At 47.4% G+C, this 17742-nt stretch overlaps 1 protein-coding gene across 1 annotated transcript in view; it reads left to right on the top strand.

The window, feature by feature from the left end:
- ANKK1 (ankyrin repeat and kinase domain containing 1) overlaps positions 1-17742 on the top strand; it is a 161446-nt gene that overhangs the window by 104678 nt on the left and 39026 nt on the right. The window contains exon 3 of the mRNA XM_069614239.1: positions 13108-13259. Coding sequence (XP_069470340.1) covers positions 13108-13259 — 152 coding nt within the window. The remainder of the gene's footprint in view (positions 1-13107; positions 13260-17742) is intronic.

Below are 17742 nucleotides of genomic sequence, written 5' to 3'. Positions count from 1 at the left end.
GTGTCTCTAATTTGGGAAATCTGTGCAGCGAAGTATTCTGCTAGGTAATGAGCTGTGAGAGTGGAGTTCATAGTTATAGACGTAGGAGTGATGAGTGAGTTTAGTGTGCTCTGTAGCCGGCTGGGATGGTTGGAGTGAGAGCCAATGGGGGCTATGTAGAATTCCCTTTTCACTCTATCATGAGTGGACTTGAGAGCGTTCAGGGCAAAGAAGTAGATTTGCAGGTCCTCATGGGAGTTTGCACAGTGTGTGTGATTTCAATCCGGCATACACCTAAATCAACGCATAGCATGTAGTGCACAACTGAAATCCTTATTTATTTTTGTCTAAAAGTTCTTTATTCTGAACGATATACCATCATATAACGCCCTTCTCCTAGAACCCCCCCACCCCCGGTCACACTGAACCAGGAATCAGGCTGATTTGCAAAGGTAAAGGTTTTTAATAGGTAACACAACCATCACCAATGGGGTGATATAACATGGAATAATCTCTTTAATACACAAGGAGTAGCCGCGAGCAAACAATTCAGCACAGAAAATGATACTTGTGTTTGGTTTCAGATCGGATAGCACTGTGGTTAGAGGTTCCCCCTGCACACCCCTCAACCCCCCAATAGGCAATGTAAAGAGATATGAGGAGAGAGCAGGTATTCAGGAATTGCAGAAATCAAATAGAATATCAATTCCCACTTTCCCCCCTTCAAACACAAGAGAAAACGGAATTGACTCTCAAGCTGTCTGAATGGCTTTTAAAGTTATCTTTAGAATGGACTGGGCAAAAACACCAAATATGGTCTAAATTACTGAAATTGCTATAAATTCTTATGAGAGTCACTTTGGATAGTTGCACACAAACACAAGCAATGATTTAACACCAAGAAACAATTTGAAGTCTTAAAATTCAAGTCGGAAGCAATTAAAAGCTGTTTTACACATGTAAGAATTTCCCAAAACGAACATTTGTGGCAAACTTTTCACTGTGCGATAATTGCGATAACATGAGAACCGTATTGATTCAGAATGCGGTTGTAGATGTGATTTATAGCTGTGGATGTTAGCTACAAATTTCTTTTCTAGCAAAAAAACTGAGGGAGTTATGGACATTTTAGTAGAGGTCGTTTTTTTCAAGATAGACGCAAGAAGGGAAAACAGGAATGCACTTTTAAAATGACATAAGGGTTTCTTACACAAGAGGATGACTATGAACAAAACGAATCCCAAACAGGAACACAGCCACTTGATCAGAATGACTGCCTGCGGAGGAAACTCAGATTAACTGAAAAGATTAGTGGTTAAGCTCTGCCTTCGAGACAATCAGCTGCGCATGATGATTTCTCATCCAAGAATAGGCTGCATATGAGTATATGGGGACATCAAAGTTCTTTAAGAAGTTAAATAATGGCCGAAGAGGACATGGAAGAGTGGGGATCCCACAAGTAACAGCAGTAGTGGCTGATATAGATGGCTCAATGTGTACTCCTTGGGAGTCTATCGCCGAAGAAGCAGCCAAACCACTTGCAAGTGCTGCTGGACACAAGGACCAGTGAGGGCAGATTGTTGATCAGGAGAGCATTGGTGACCAGTAGCATCCCGTTTCCTTATTCACTGGGGCCAGAACATCATTCCAGAAGCTGCTGGATGAAACTCTGCCTTAGGAAGCAGTGCTCCACGCTGCAGCTCAGCCTGCGAGTGGAGCGGAAAGATTCGACGAAAGCCCTCCCATCCTTCAGGGTTTGCATTGGTTACCACTAGACCATGAGCTGTTATGTTGGGTTCTGTGGCTTTCTCCTGAAGCTATGCACACTGGTATTCCAGATTGCTTGGTCCAGAAGGTAGGTGCGGGTGGGGCGTGTCAGGGTCTCGAGACACTTGGAGCAGCGCTGTTCTCAGATTGGAAATCCCAAGACTGAGTCCTACTAAGACGCAGCACATCCTTTCCCTGGCCTCGCTACACATAGATGGAAGGTCCTTGCACTGGGATAATCTCCAGATGCATCCTTTCTATCCCTCCTTTCCTAAAGGCTTAAGATGTAGATGATTACCTCTTTTTATCTTAATTTGTCGGGCTGTGGGCCTGCCTGTGATATTGATATGATATGATATGGCATTTATAACACACCTGTGACTTCTGATGCCTTTCTATCTTTGCTTTTTTTCTATTTTAAATCATTTATTGTGGCTGTGATTTTATTGGTTCTTTAGATAAGTAATCTTTATTCTCTGATAATCTATAAATATATTTCTGATGTTTGTTAATCTGCTTAGAATCACATGCTGTGCATAGGTCCGACATCCAGTGGTCACTGCGGAGTATTGCATTTTGTTTTTCGTAGTCGAAAAGGGGACGTCGACAAGGCGTGTCTGAAACACTATCCCTATAGTGACGTGCGTTGTACCCACAATCCCTCACGCGTCGAGGTCCCTCAGATTGTTTTTTTCCGCCCAGCTTCTGGTCGCCTTCACGCGGAGCTCCTCGAGAGACATTGCAACTCCTTGACCTTTGGTCGTTTTTTCTCTAATATTAATAATCCCTCCCTCGACGCAGTTGTAAGCTGTTCTCCGCCGAAAAGAATCTTCGACGGAGGGTCGAGCGGAAGGAATCCTTCGGCGCTGCCGAACACGTGGCCTGGCCTCGCAGGCCATATACAGTAGGGAGAGTGGGGTCGTGGGACATCTCTGGGTCTTTTCTGAGAATGCCTTTCCCTTTCCCCTTCCTTTCCCTTGGGGTGTTTATCGCGATTTATTGCCTCGGCTATGGAGAGGACACCGTTTAGGTTTTGCCCACTTTGTAAAGGCAAATTCACTTGGAAGGACAAGCACTCACGGTGTAACCGCTGCTTGCCCCTCGATCACAAGGAGGAAAGGTGCGCGGCTTGTCGGCTTCTTAAGCCTAAAACTCTAAAAGACCGAAGGGTTAAAAGGTGGGCGGCCTACGCGATGTCGAAGGCCGAAGGTTCACCCGCCGCTGCTACCACCGACAGTGACGAGGAACGCGATAACACGACCTCCGCTACGGAAGTCGAAACCCCCTCTAAGGAGCGCTTACGCGCTTCGTCGTCTGTCCCCGGCCCCGACGGGCTCGGCTCACGCCCTGCTTATGGGGATGAACACCCCGGCGACACAGACGCACACAAAGATCCACATAAACACACAACCCACGGCTCTTCTTCGACGAAGTCGAAAAGACCTTCGGCGCCCAAGGAGACGCAGGTTCCACCGGCGGCCTCCTCGGACCGTTCGGGTTCGAAGCCCCTCTCGCAACCGCAGCCGCGACCTGCGACTGGGCTTTCGGCAAACAAGGGCGCTGCCACCAAACCATCGGCCGGTGCGCACCAACAGAAAGCGCAGACCGCCGTAGAGCGTTCGATACCCATAGCGTCGAAAACTCAAGCTTCCGCCGACAAACGAGTCGCCGACAAGCGAGTCGCAGATAGCTTAGCAAGGATCGCTGTAGCCGACGCCCAAAAGCGTACGCCGAAGATTACGTCGAGCGTTACGCATCAGTTAAAGGATACGCCGAAAAAGCCCGAAGGGAAGCAGGGACTACCCCCTTCAGTCAGGGAGTCTCCCGACTCACCTGAAGGTTTTTCGGAGGGCGACGGGACACTTTCCTCGACGCTTTGGGAGAGGTCGAGCCATTTCGAGTTAGATAACCCTATGTTTCCCCCGCCAGACCGCTCTGGGGTACCCCATGAAACAATGGAAAGACTCCACCTCTGTATGGAGAGGATGGAAAGGTTCATGACCACCCAGGCCTCTCAAACTCACAAGAGGACCAGAGAAGGGCCTCAGGAGGACCCCAGGGCCAAAAATCCGAGGCTAGTCGATCCCCAGCAGGACACAGCCTCAGACTTCCAAGATGTATATGACCTCACTGGGGAGGAACAAGACTTCGAGGAGGAAGATGATTTAATGGACAATGAAGAACAGAACCAGGAGGAATGTCTGGAAGACAGAACAGACATTATAGAAGAAGGCTTCGGGGTTAACCCAGAAGAGGGACCTTCACACCCCTGGCAATCACCATCAGTGTATTCCGACACTGATGTCCTAAACCTAACTCCTCCGGACAATTCTCCAGTTAGGAACACGTCTCCAATTGACGATCAGCCCACGTTCAATGCACTGTTGCGCAGAGCAGCAGCGCATTTCGAACTCGACACCGGGGAACTCTCTCCAGAATTGGACTTTGTAGAAAGAGTGATTAAAGAAAAACACCCGGTCAGCCAGACCATTCCACTCCTCGCTTCAGTGAAGAGAAGGATCATACCTTCGCTGTCCACTCCCGCAATGATCAGAGGGGTCAATCCACGGATTGAAAAACTTTTCACTCCTTCACCCTCAGACCCCCTCTACATTAGGGGACATTCCATTCCGGATTCCCTAGTGGTATCTAATACTAGAAAGAGGGCAGGGGTACCACTTTCCACCAGTGAGGCACCCCCTGACAAGGAGGGCAAGAGGCTATATGCCCTTGCAAAAAGAGTTACTTCCTCGGCTGCCTTCTCAGCAAGAATTGCCAACAACAATTCATTGCTTGCAAGCTACGCAGACGCGCAGTGGGCCAAACTGCGAAAAGACGCCGAGGAAGCACCGGAGCCTTTACGTACGCGCCTACTGTCAACTATTGGCGAAGGAACCCAAGTGAACCAGAGCATTGTTAAAAACTCTCTGGACGCGGCAGAAACAGCAGGACGTTCCTTGGTACAAGGAATACTCCTAAAGCGCCATGTATGGCTGCGCAACTCAGGCTTTAAACCAGAGACACAGGCGTCTTTGATAAATAAACCTGTCGAGGACGCTAACCTCTTCGGAAAAGCGGTAGATGAAGCCCTAGAGATGGCTAAAAAAGAGTTCGACACTATCAAGACTCTTGACCAAATCTCTAAGCCCACTACCAGGCGCGGCTATGGCAACAAACGCTTTTTTCGTGGCCAACGCCAACACCAACAACAAAATCAACATCAGCAATACCCTGCCACCAATTACCAAACCAATAGTGGGCAGTACAGCCAAAGAGGCCAATGCCGGGGCAAAGGGAGGGGTCGGGGATCCACCCCCAGAGGCTCCCAAGCCCCCAACAACTCCAAGTGACGCGAAGATTCGCGTCCCCTCCCATGCAACACCGGTCGGGGGCCGGATAACATCCTTTCTTCCTGCATGGGAGGAGATAACGTCAGACCGTTGGGTACTGTCCACCGTAGCCCACGGATACTGTATCGAATTCAACAGTTCCCCATCCTACAGACCCCCGAGGGGACGTCGCATGACACCGGAACATCTTGCCATCCTTCTCCAAGAAGTACAACTACTGCTGGAAAAAGGAGCCATAGAGGTCGTGCCTCTATCTCAGGTAACGGAAGGTATTTATTCAGTGTACTTCCTTGTACCCAAAAAGGATCTAACCATGCGCCCTGTATTAGATCTGCGCCCAGCGAACAAGTTTATCAAACCCCAAAAGTTTCGTATGGTAACCTTACAGGAAGTAATCCCACTGCTTTCTCAGGGAGATTACATGACAACATTGGACATGAAAGATGCATACTTTCATATTTTAATGTTGCCAGCGCACAGAAAATACCTCAGGTTCATGATAGAGGGCAAACACTACCAGTTCAAAGTGCTACCCTTCGGCATAGCATCAGCACCAAGGGTATTCACGAAGGTGCTGGCAGTGGCAGCGGCCCACCTGCGCAGGTTGTCCATCCCAGTCTACCCTTACCTCGACGACTGGCTCATAACAGGGGATTCTTACGAAACATGCTTCTCCAATACCCAAAAGACAGTAGACCTTTTGTTCCAGTTGGGCTTCTCCATCAACGAAAAGAAGTCCAATTTAGACCCCAGTCAAATCAAGCAATTCCTAGGGGCTCTAATTCAAACAAAGGACGGCCTCGTCTTCCCCTCCAAAGTGAGGGTCCAAAACATGCTGTTTCAAATCCCTCAATATGTAACCGGTCGAGAGGTGACGGTACGCAAGGCTATGCGCTTGCTAGGAATGATGGCGTCGTGTATTTATTTGGTACCTCACGCGCGCCTGCGCATGCGCCCAATGCAAGAGTGGCTCAACAGCCAGTGGTGTCAGGCCAGCGGACTATGGGAGGATCTAGTTGTGGTCTCGCAGGCCTTAGTTCTCTCGCTACGGTGGTGGACAAAGGAAAACATGGAAAAAGGGAAACCCTTTGCCACACCCGCGGCGGAAGCCACTCTAACCACAGACGCATCCCTCACAGGATGGGGGGCGCACCTATCCCATCAGACTGCTCACGGAGTGTGGACTCCGAACGTAGCATCCAAACACATAAATCTACTGGAGCTACTAGCTGTGTTCAAGGCGCTAAGAGCCTTCCAGGAACACCTACAAGGCAAAACAGTAATGGTCCTTACAGACAGCACCACAGCCATGTACTACATCAACAAGCAAGGGGGCACCCACTCTCCAGGCCTGTCCAAGCTGGCCCAGAATATATGGAAGTGGGCTCTCAAACAGGACATGTTCCTACTATCACTACATGTACCCGGGGAACTCAATCTGCTAGCAGACAGTCTCAGCAGAGATTTCCCCCTGCCCAAAGAGTACGAATGGCGCCTGCACGAAGACATCGTCCTCGACGTCTTCACACAATGGGGATTCCCAGATATAGACCTGTTCGCAACCCTGGAAAACTCACAATGCCTAAGTTACGCCTCCAGGTACCCCCAGAACCAATCCAAGGGGAACGGTCTGTCGATGCAATGGTCAGGGAAATTTGTTTACGCTTTTCCCCCGACTCCCCTTCTCAACAAGGTGGTGCACAAGATGCACCAGGAACAAGTGACCATGATACTAGTGGCCCCAATGTGGGCACGACAACCATGGTTCGCTCACTTGATGGAGATGTCTCTATCCCCCCCAGTAAAACTCCCCTGCCCGTACAACATGCTGTCTCAGGACAAAGGCAGGACTCTGCATCCATGCCCCCAGAACATGAACTTAGCAGCTTGGCTCCTGAGATCATAGAGTTCGGACATCTACAACTCCCGCAAAGATGCATGGACATCCTCAGGGAAGCCCGAAAGCCGAACACTCGCCACTGCTATTCTAGCAAGTGGAAAAGATTTGTCATCTGGTGCAGGAGTAAAAGCATCAACCCTATTGACTGCTCTCCCACACATGTGGTCCTATACCTGACCCACCTATTGGATTCAGGTCTAGTGTTTAACTCCATTAAAGTCCACCTAGCTGCACTTTCTGCATACACCACTTCCCAACTCAAAGTGTCGTGGTGGAGGATCCCTGTTATAAAGGCCTTCATGGAGGGAGTAAAGAGAATACACCCCCCGATAGCTGACCCAGCTCCCGGATGGGACCTTAATGTGGTACTTACCAGACTCATGGGCTCTCCATTCGAACCCATGCACAAAGCATCTCTTAAACACCTCACGCTTAAGACTGCTTTTTTAATAGCTATCACCTCCATCAGGAGAGTAAGTGAACTTCAGGCTCTTTCTATTCTAGACCCCTTCGTTACAGTTCACAAAGATAAAGTGGTTCTACGCACTCACCCTAGGTTTGCTCCGAAATTTATTTCTAAATTCCACGTAAACCAATCTATAGAACTACCAACGTTCTTTCAAAATCCTTCCAATTTGGGAGAAAGGACTCTGCACACACTAGATGTACGCAGAGCGGTCATGTTCTACATGGAAAGAACCAGACCACTGAGGAAGACTAATCAGTTCTTCGTCTCGGTGGCAGCAGGAAGAGAAGGAGATGCAGTTTCAAAATCCACTATTTCTAGATGGATTGTTCAATGCATCACTCTCTGCTATACTCTTGCTAAGAGAGAACTGCCCTTTAGGCCAAGAGCACACTCTACTCGAGGCACGGGGGCATCCATAGCATTCATTGCAAATGTTCCCCTTGAGTCCATCTGCAAAGCGGCTACCTGGAGTTCTGTGCACACCTTTACAAAACACTACTGTCTAGATACACACTCTAGATCTGACTCCCAGGTGGGACAGACAGTATTACGACACCTTTTCTCTACTGTTCCTTCTCATAACCCACCGCCAACTCCGGGTACTGCTCGCTAGTCTATGCACAGCATGTGATTCTAAGCAGATTAACAAACATCAGAAGAGAATGCATTACTTACCGTAAAAGCATTTCTGATGATTGTATCTGCTTAGATTCACATGCGCCCGCCCTTCCTCCCCGCTCGGATGGAAGGAACATAGACTTCCTTTATATATCTCTCTCTCTCTCTTTTCTGTACTCACTCACGTCTAGAAGGCTCCCTCAGGGCAGAAAAATACAAACAGAGGGACCTCGACGCGTGAGGGATTGTGGGTACAACGCACGTCACTATAGGGATAGTGTTTCAGACACGCCTTGTCGACGTCCCCTTTTCGACTACGAAAAACAAAATGCAATACTCCGCAGTGACCACTGGATGTCGGACCTATGCACAGCATGTGAATCTAAGCAGATACAATCATCAGAAATGCTTTTACGGTAAGTAATGCATTCTCATATATATATATATTTTTTTTTTTGGAAAGTTTGTTTGTATATTCGGGGTTGGCTCCAGCCCATTAACAGTTGGTGGGCTAAAATGTTGGCTTAAGGTCGGCATACAAGTCTGGGGTATACTGGCAATAGTGAAATTTTACCAACTCCACCCATTCACCCTGCACAGGGTGGGCTCTGGCCCTGTGCCATAAGCATAGGCAGTTTCAGGAGATTGAACATTTTTGCGATTGTTGGATCCAGCCCCACAACAGTTGGTGGGCTGAAATTTTGGCCTGAGGTTGGCATATCAGTCTGGGGGGTACTGGAGATAGTGAAATCTGAACACCCCACCCATTTGCCCTGCACAGGGTGGGGTCCGCCCCTTGGCTGTTAGTATGGGCGGTTTCAGGAGATTGCCGAGTTTGTGACTTTTCCAAAAACAGGAAGTTAGGACACAATGTGGGAATACCAGTCTGGGGTGTACTGGCGATAGTGACATTTGACCAACTCCACCCATTCGCCATACACAATGTTGGAGCGGTGTCCGGCCCTGTGCTCATCAGTATAGGCGATTTCAGGAGATCGCTGATTTAGCAATTTTTGCAAAATAGGGCGCAATAAAAACAAGGGTATAGCAGACCCCGACATGCATGTCAGGTAAGGAGGTGGGCAACGCGGGTGGTACCAGTAGTACTTTTATAAAATTGAACAGCGCTGCAATGCCCCTGTGCTATGTGGTGCTATATCAAACCATTACATTGATAAGTAATGTCTGCATAGTCGCCACAAGTGTCTGAGTTACTCATAAGCAACAAAGGAGGGGCAGATTGTCTACATACCATAGTGGTGGCAGTGGTGACTTTTTAAGCTTTGCTGATTCTTTATTTTTCTCTACAGTTTTTGCCATTGTTTGTATTTCTATAGCGCCATGATGTCTTTTGGTGAAAATATGCGCTTTATAAAACCAAAAGAAATTAAAATGAGAACCCATCCAGATCGGTGCATTACTGAAAGGATGTGGTGGAAGATGGCAGCAGGATAGGGCACTCCAATGTCTACTCACTCCCTCTCCCCACCGGGTAGGCTGCATTCTCATTTTGCTCAACTGCCAGCTCGCACTCTCGTGCCACACGCACTAGCCACTACCAGGTCTAATTGTCTCACCTAAGCACCGGAAGGCTGATCAGGAAGCTATTGTAATTGATATTGGTTATTTATAACGCGCTTAATACCCAGAGGTTTCTAAGCACGGACAGGTGATCGAACCTGTGTTTCTCTGCGTCATATTGCTTCCAAGGCGAGCACATTGCCCCTGAGCTATTCTCCCGACACACTATCTATCTCACTCAATGGCTGCTGCTAATGGCTGCTGCCAACTCATTCTATAAAAGCATATGTCTATGTGCCAGGACTTCCTGCAATATATACATTTTTGCACAACATTAAACAACCGAATTGAAAGAATGAAAATTACATTCAATGGGGCGAAGTAAATTATTTTGGCCATTGATAGTCTGCTTCTATGACTATTTTTCTAACTTTGCCGAATTGTCCCCGTTTTTGGTTTGGGAATCTGGTCACCCTCCCCAGGCGCACCGCTGGATCCCATGCCTAACACTAACATTCGGTATCCCCTCTTCTGTCGGTCTCCCAGGTCCCCTGCACCCTACAAACGTAGTAGCAGTAGTGTTACATTATTGGTTGTCTTAAAGAACACATTTCATACACAAAATATACATAATCAACAAACAAAATTAGCAATTACTGGAAATACATCTGAAAACATGTTTTTATATCTCAATAGAATGCATCAGATAAGAAAAAAGGTGCAAGATTTAAATGGAGTAAATTAGAGTTAAGCCCTTTCTGCCCACAGCGCCAAAATCTCCTTCAATACAGGCTCATAGCAAACGTTGACATTTCATCTTCTGATCTTCTGCAGAGATCATCAGCCTCTGAACATGTTCTAATGCTACCATGGGGACATGGTACTGACATCGAGCAGGCGCATAACATGGACGAGGTAGAAACAACACATCTATCTGCCCCTTGCTTTTTCTTGACCAGGAACAGTAATGGTAAAATCTGCAGGCGGAGGTTAGTATAAAGATTACAGGCTGGGGGCAGAGACATTGGATCAAGATATTGCCCACTTCCAAAGCAACATTTTATCACTTTATTAAGACATGAAACTAATCTATGAGTTTCTCAATTAAAAAGCCATTCTAAAAAATCCCAGTACATCTTTTTCACATAAAACTTGCCTTCTTATGACTTATTTTGTGGGAAGTACCATACATCAGTTTTTATAATAAAATTGTGAGTTTACAGCCTGTGGAACTATCACACAAGGTGCCTAAGAACCACTTGAAGTAACGCAAACTCCAAGGCAATCGTCTACACCAACTACCTTGATAGGTTCAACACTTATCTCAAATGTGTAGGGCCTTCAATGTTCCTCTGAGCCACTATTAAGACTTTAGTTTTTGCTGTTTTAACTGCTAGATTGAAATCAGTGCAACATTTTAATGAAGGGCCAGTCTTGGCATCACCTGCATAAAAAAGGACTGGCCAAGGCTCCCTCCACAACATTGGTGCATCTGCTCCAGAAGAGACTGGCTCTTTCAGAATCCCATCAATATATAAAGTAGAGCACACAGGGGTCAGCACACATCCTTTTCACACACCCTTGTTTATTTCGATCTGTTTCAGTTGTTTCTCCTGTGACACCGAATGTCACACAGGCAGTGTTGGAGGAATAATAATGTGCTGGCCTCTATAATCTCACACAGGCAGTGTTGGAGTAGTATAATAATGTGCTGACCTCTATAATCTCACACAGGCAGTGTTGGAGGACTATAATGTGCCGACCTCTATAATCTCACACAGGCAGTGTTGGAGGACTATAATGTGCCGACCTCTATAATCTCACACAGGCAGTGTTGGAGGACTATAATGTGCCGACCTCTATAATCTCACACAGGCAGTGTAGAAATACCCTTTCTTTTGTATATGTCAGAGCTTCTTCCTATTAACAGAATCAAAAGCAACACTAAGTCCACAAAAGCACAATACAACTTTCCCTTTGAAGAACATGTGCTTATGAATAATAATTAAGGAAAGAACTGAAGAAACGGGGGACACCTCGGTAAGGGGGCTCCTGTGGGTACTACAAAAGGCACCTCCTTGCCCCAAACAGTTCTGTATAATGAGGGGGGACTTTCTGCTTTAAGTTAAAGCATTGCATTTAACGCTTTAAATGGATTGTAAGGGAAAGTAAGGTGCTTAGAAGCGTTCTATGTGGTGTCATTGTAATGCATTACTACATTGTAAGTTATTGCCTGGCCGGTTGCTTTTTGGCTTTTTTTTCTTTTAATGGGGAGCCCTACTGTATTGCACCTCTCTATACCTCCTGCCCCTTTACCTATACCTAAGCATTTAACAACACCATGAAGTAATACTGCATTGTAATTCTTATCAGTGAAACAGCCTTGGACTCTTAGAAGCACAGCACTTACATATTCTAACATTATGGGCACCTGAGCTTGTGAATCATTCAGTCATTGACCCTCATCCAATTTATGGACACAGACTCATTTAAAGGGGGGTAACTGGCGTTTTTGATGAGCCCCAAAGTTAACATTTTGATTAGCATATGGATTTGCCAGTGTTGTTGGACCCTCCTCCCCTTCTGAAAAAGTCTCCCCCCTTTAAGGAGTTACTACTGCATAGATTCCTAAGTTGGCTTTCCAAATGTTACCGATTACCTTCTGGTACAGGTAGAATGCTTTGGTGTTAGACCCCTACACCTTCAATGGGATGTATGCGAATTGCTCTAATCACAATTGATTGCGAGTGAACTACTTGCAGGAAAACTGATCGAGTTTATTAGGTCAATTGGGACATATATGCGGGCGGGGGGAGGTGGGGGAACACCCTGCAAGCCCACACCCAATCCAAAAAACCCTGCAACACCCCACCCAATCCCCTTATATTATTTATTATCCCAAACCCACCCCGCACATATATAAAAGAACTAAGATACAGGTAAAAGTCAATTGTGCAGAAGGTCAATTAGGACCACTATTATTAGGTCAATTAGGAAAAAAAGGTCAATTCGAAAATGTGAATTTGGGTAATATCCTTCAATGCTTGTCCATGTAGAGGCCTCTCTCCCTCAATTCCGTGGCGGTTCCAAAACTCCAAAGATCACTGACAGCATTCCTGTTCCAATGGCGCCTGCAGTGATGACTACAAAATCTGAATTCTTACTCGTTGCTGCACCCCTTCACCTGCCACGAGCTACTGTCCTCTCCTTGGCACACCCCATGACCTGCACGCTGTATGAAGCACTCACCCTGACGGCATGCAGAACATTACAAAAAACCCAAGCATCCTGAAAGACCATAAATGCTCCGATTGAACTGTGTCCTGACAGATATTCTAAAGGCCTGTAACAGTAGTTATGGACTGCATTATGAGCCATCTGATTGGCTACCCCACTGCGCATTCCAATGAACATGATGATGCACATTAGGGCATGTTTCAGTGGTAGGTTGGGAATTATTGCATAACGTTTTGGCAACGTGATGTGACTTTGCTATATTTTAGATTTCAGATTTTGGATTATCCAAATTTAAGGAGCACTCAACCCGGATGGAATATATAGAGAAATCAGCACTAAGAGGCACGCTCAGCTACATCCCGCCGGAAATGTTCCTGCAAAGCACGAGGGCGCCGGGAACAAAGCATGACATATACAGGTAAGGACATGGAATGCCTCATTTTCAACCAGTAACCACTGGCGTAACAGGGGCCCCCGCAGCCCCCGCGGCAGGGGGCGCCCCACCAGCACATGTCCTGGGAGGGGGCCCCACTTGTAGAAAAAAAAAAGAAACTTTTTTTTTTTCACAAAAAAATATTTTTTTTCTTTTTGAATTCACTCTTCATTCATAAAGAAATTATTTTTGTAACAGAAATTACTCATGTTCTTTTGGAAGAATTGTTCTTTATTAGAAATAATTTCTTTATGAAGGCAGAGTGACTACAAAAAGAAACTTTCTTTTTGAAGTCTGAGGGCTGCGCCCTCCACATGGCATGGAAGACCCTAGGCTGGAGGCCTCCATGTCATGGGGTGGGGGGGAGCCTTATGACTTCAAAAAGAAATAGTTTATTTTTGAAGTCACTCTACATTCACAAAGAAATTATTTATGTTATGGTTCGGTCCTTAACAGAAATAATTTCTTCACGAAGTCAGAGTAACTTCCAAAAGAAACGGAGGGCCTCATTACAGGTTTGGCTGTAACCTTGCCGGTGCTACCATCGGGTTGCCGCCGGACCCGTAATGATTTACCAGCGTCTGACTTCCCGGTAACACCAGGGTATTACAACCCAGGCGGTCTGGGAAGTCAGGCGCCGGTAAATGGCAAGTCCCCATTTCCATAACGTCCTTTCAGACTCTATGGGAATGGGGACCACAGAAGCACCGGCACTGTTAATAATGGTGCCAGTGCTTCAGTGAAAACTATGCGGGTGGGTGCCGGACTGCCCGGCAGGTGTGACCTGCCGGGCAGGACGGCAACCGCTCGCAGAGCTGTAATATGCCGGCCTGGAAACAACAGTGCTGGTAAGCTTACCGGCACCGTTGTTTCCAGGCCGGCATAGTTGTAATGAGGCCCAATTTCTTTTGAAGTGTTAGGTCTCCCCTCAACCCCATGGACGTGTGCGTGTGTGAGTGTATGTTGAAAGGGTGCACACTTAAATGTATAGGTGGCTGCCTGTGCGAGTGCATGGTGAAAGGGTGCACACTTAAATGTACGGGTGGGTGCCTGGGTGTGCCAGTATGGTGAAAGAATGCACACTTAAATGTATGGATGGCTGGGTGTGCGTGTGTGTTTATGGTGAATGGTGTATGTGCTTGCATTCATGGTGCAACAAAATCTACATTTCGGGGGCTAACCCTTCAAATGTTGGGAGAGGCGCTAACTTCATGGGTGGTGGGGGAGGGGCAAACTTATTTGTTTGGGGCATCTAATTTCTTTACGCATTTTCAAGACTATTCTAGTGCAGCTTCAATGTTACAAGCAGTTAACTCTCTCCTTTAAGGTTGAAAGCACCCACTTATGGACTGCTGTGAGAATGACTTGACTCCTGTTCCCTCTCTACCCTTCCAATCACTCCCCTGGCATGCAAGTACTAACCCCACATCACAATTTAAATTGCCTAAAAATGTGGCATTTGCATGCAGGTACTAACAGTGAAATGCTTTATGTTATCAATTTCTGGGTTCTTGTTAACAGCGAAACCCAGGTGCCGTTTAACATCTGTGTCCTATTCTGTCCGGCAACTGCTCTGAAGGTCAGCCAGGTCGAGTCAACATAGCCCAACATTTCAGGGGGGAGGGGTGCTGAATACCAGTCAACTCAATGGTGTTGCACCAATACTTGTGTTTAATGCCTGGATTACCTATTGGTAATCTTCATTACTCCTATCCCCATTCTTCCTCGTCCCAGTGTGTATGAGACAGTACTTGTGTATAAGGCACTCTGCCTCATACAGAAGTACTGGGATGAGGTAGAGGTACATGGAGGTAATGCCAGACTTAGCTACCTGTAATCTTCATTACTCCTTGCCCCACTCTTCCTCATCCCAGTACTTACCTATGAGGCAAGGAGCCTCAGCCGTAAGCTCTGGTTCAAGGAAGAGGGACGTGGAGGCAATTCTGGCCCAAGGAGCTGATTTTGGAGGTTGGGATAAGAGGAAGAGGGGATGTGTGGGGGGGGCAGTATTGTACAACAAATTATAATGGCTGTCCATGTCCAGGCTAAGCAGGCATGATATGTGGTATTAGTGGCTAGAGAGGCATTTTGGTGCAGCCAGTCTAGTCATTCCTCAGTTTGGTATGACTTTTTTTTAACTGGGCATTTCTGATAAAGCAGTCCTGCTAAGTGAATTACCTGGCTAGACTGCCATTTGGGTGCTGCCAGTCTATCCATTTCTTACTGCGACACTGTATATTTTTCTGGGCATCTGTGATCAAATGGTGTGATAGAAGTATTTTGCCTTTCAAAATTCTTGTCATTTGTAACGCGCCTGCACACATGTGTTTCTAGGCGCAACAAGACAAGGGAGGGAAGATAGAGGGAGGACAAGACAAACAATCTTACTAGGCCTGGTGTCATTCAGATTGTGCAAGTGCGAGAACGAGAAGTGCAAGAGGAAATGGAGGGGGGAAAGTACAAGGGAGAGGGAGGGAAAACAGGGCAGCAATGCTCTGAGTAAGTGCAGCCAGAGCAGCATGGCTCTGGGTAGTGCAAGGAGAACAAGGAGAACAAGGGACTGTAGGGTTACAGTTACAGCTCCTAAGTGCATGGTAGGCCCATAGGCAGTGCAAGGGTGACCGATCAAGAAAGAGCCTGGACTCCGTGAGACTCTGAGGGTAGCCATGCAACCAGTAGGTACAGCAGACAGGTAGGTCAGGTAGGCCAGCAGGGGGGGGGGGAGAGACAAAGCAGAAGAGAAGAGGAAAGTTTTGAGCTGCTTTCAGAACTTCAGGTGGTCCGGCTCAAGTTTGAGAGGGGCAGGGAGGCTATTCCAGAGGGAGGCACCTGCAGGGGAGAGAGATCTACCCCCCACTCTCAGCCTGGAGAAGTGTCTAACCCTTAGAGAGTTGAAGGTAGCTGAGCGAAGGGCTCGTGAAGGAAGATATTTTGGAAGGGAGCGTTGGATGTAGTGCAGGCCCCGGGCCCACAAGGCCCTTGGACAATGCAAAGGGTCTTGAACTTGATACTTGCAGCAACTAGGAGCCACTGGAGAGATTTCAGGGCTGGAGAGATACGATCCCTGGGCTTGAGGCCAAGGATAAGTCTCGCAGTCCTGTTCTGGATTAGTTCCAGAGGCTGGAGAGTGGAGGAAGGCAGAATGAGAAAGATGCTGTTGCAATAGTCCAGCCTAGAGAGAACTAGGGATCTGGAGACAGTGAGCTTCTGGGGGAAAGTGAGAAAGGGAAGAGTCCCTTTGAGGAGGAGCAGCTGGTAGTGAGACTTCTTGGCAACGTCCAAGATGTGAGGAGAGAAAGAGAGAGTGGCGTCAAAGATGACACTAGGGTTGTTTGCCACACAGGAAGGGGAAGGAAGAGCGGCCAGAGTGAGAGAGGGAAAGCAGACCAGGATTCCAAATGAGAAGGATCTCCATCTTACTGACATTAAGGCAGAGATCCTTGGAGGCACAACAATACTGAATCATGGATAGACAGTCTTGAATGAGCGAGAGAGGCGAGGAGCCTGAGGGGAGCCTGAAGGAAAGCAGAGTGTCCTCCGCATAACACTGAAAGTTAGAGGAGAATGTTGAGATCAGGTGTGCCAAAGGGGCCACGTAGAGTTTGAAAAACCAGGGTGAGAGGATGGAGCGGAGAGAAAGGGACCAAGTTGGACCTGGGAGGGGCAATCCAAGAGGAAGGAGGTCAACCACTCAAGGGCCTGATTTGTGATGCCCAGGTTCTCATGGAGTCGATTGATCAGGATGGCATGGTTGACCGTGTCGAAAGCAGAGGAAAGAGGAAGGAGGGTGAGGACAGTAGGAATGCTGGAATCAAGGTTAGAAAGCAGATCTTCACAGGTGTTCAGGGCAGCAGTTTCCGTGCCTCTGGCAGCTCTGAAGCCAGACTGATGGTCATGGAGACAACCAACAGATTCCGTGTGGAGAGTAAGCTGGGAGATGGCCAGCTTTTCCAACAGTTTTCACAGGAAAGGGGTGATGAAAATTGGGCCATAATTTGCCCAGCAGGCAGGATCGGAAGACGGCTTCTTGAGGAGTGGGTGCATAAGGGAGTGCTTAACGGGAGAGGGGAATGTTCCAGTGGCGAAAGCGTGATTACAGAAATCGGTCAAGGTTGGAGCGAGAGTGTCAATATGGTTCTTGATGGTTCTGGTGGAGCAGGAGAGCACCTGTTTGGATTACACTTTCATAGATCAGACTTGCTACAAACCTTGTCAGGTGTTGTCGGAGAGAAAGAGGAGAAAGGAGGAAGAGAGGTAGAGCTGGCCAAAGGGGGGCCGAGAGAGGAAGAGGGAGAGGAAGAGGAGATGGAGGACAAGATTTCCTGAGTTTTAGCAGAGAAGTGAGATGACAGAGCCATACAGAGGGCCTGGGAGGGAACAGGAGAGGTAAAGGCCACAACAGGATTGACCAGTTCCTTTCAGATTTTAAAGAGTTTGGCCGTGTTGTTAGAGGCCAGAGGGACACAGG

Source organism: Ambystoma mexicanum, chromosome 9, assembly GCF_040938575.1.
Source record: "Ambystoma mexicanum isolate Mex_15411 chromosome 9, UKY_AmexF1_1, whole genome shotgun sequence".
Classification (NCBI taxonomy): Eukaryota; Metazoa; Chordata; class Amphibia; order Caudata; family Ambystomatidae; genus Ambystoma; species Ambystoma mexicanum.
The sequence above is the reverse complement of the archived record's forward strand: the minus strand, read 5'-3'. Positions and strand labels throughout refer to the sequence as shown.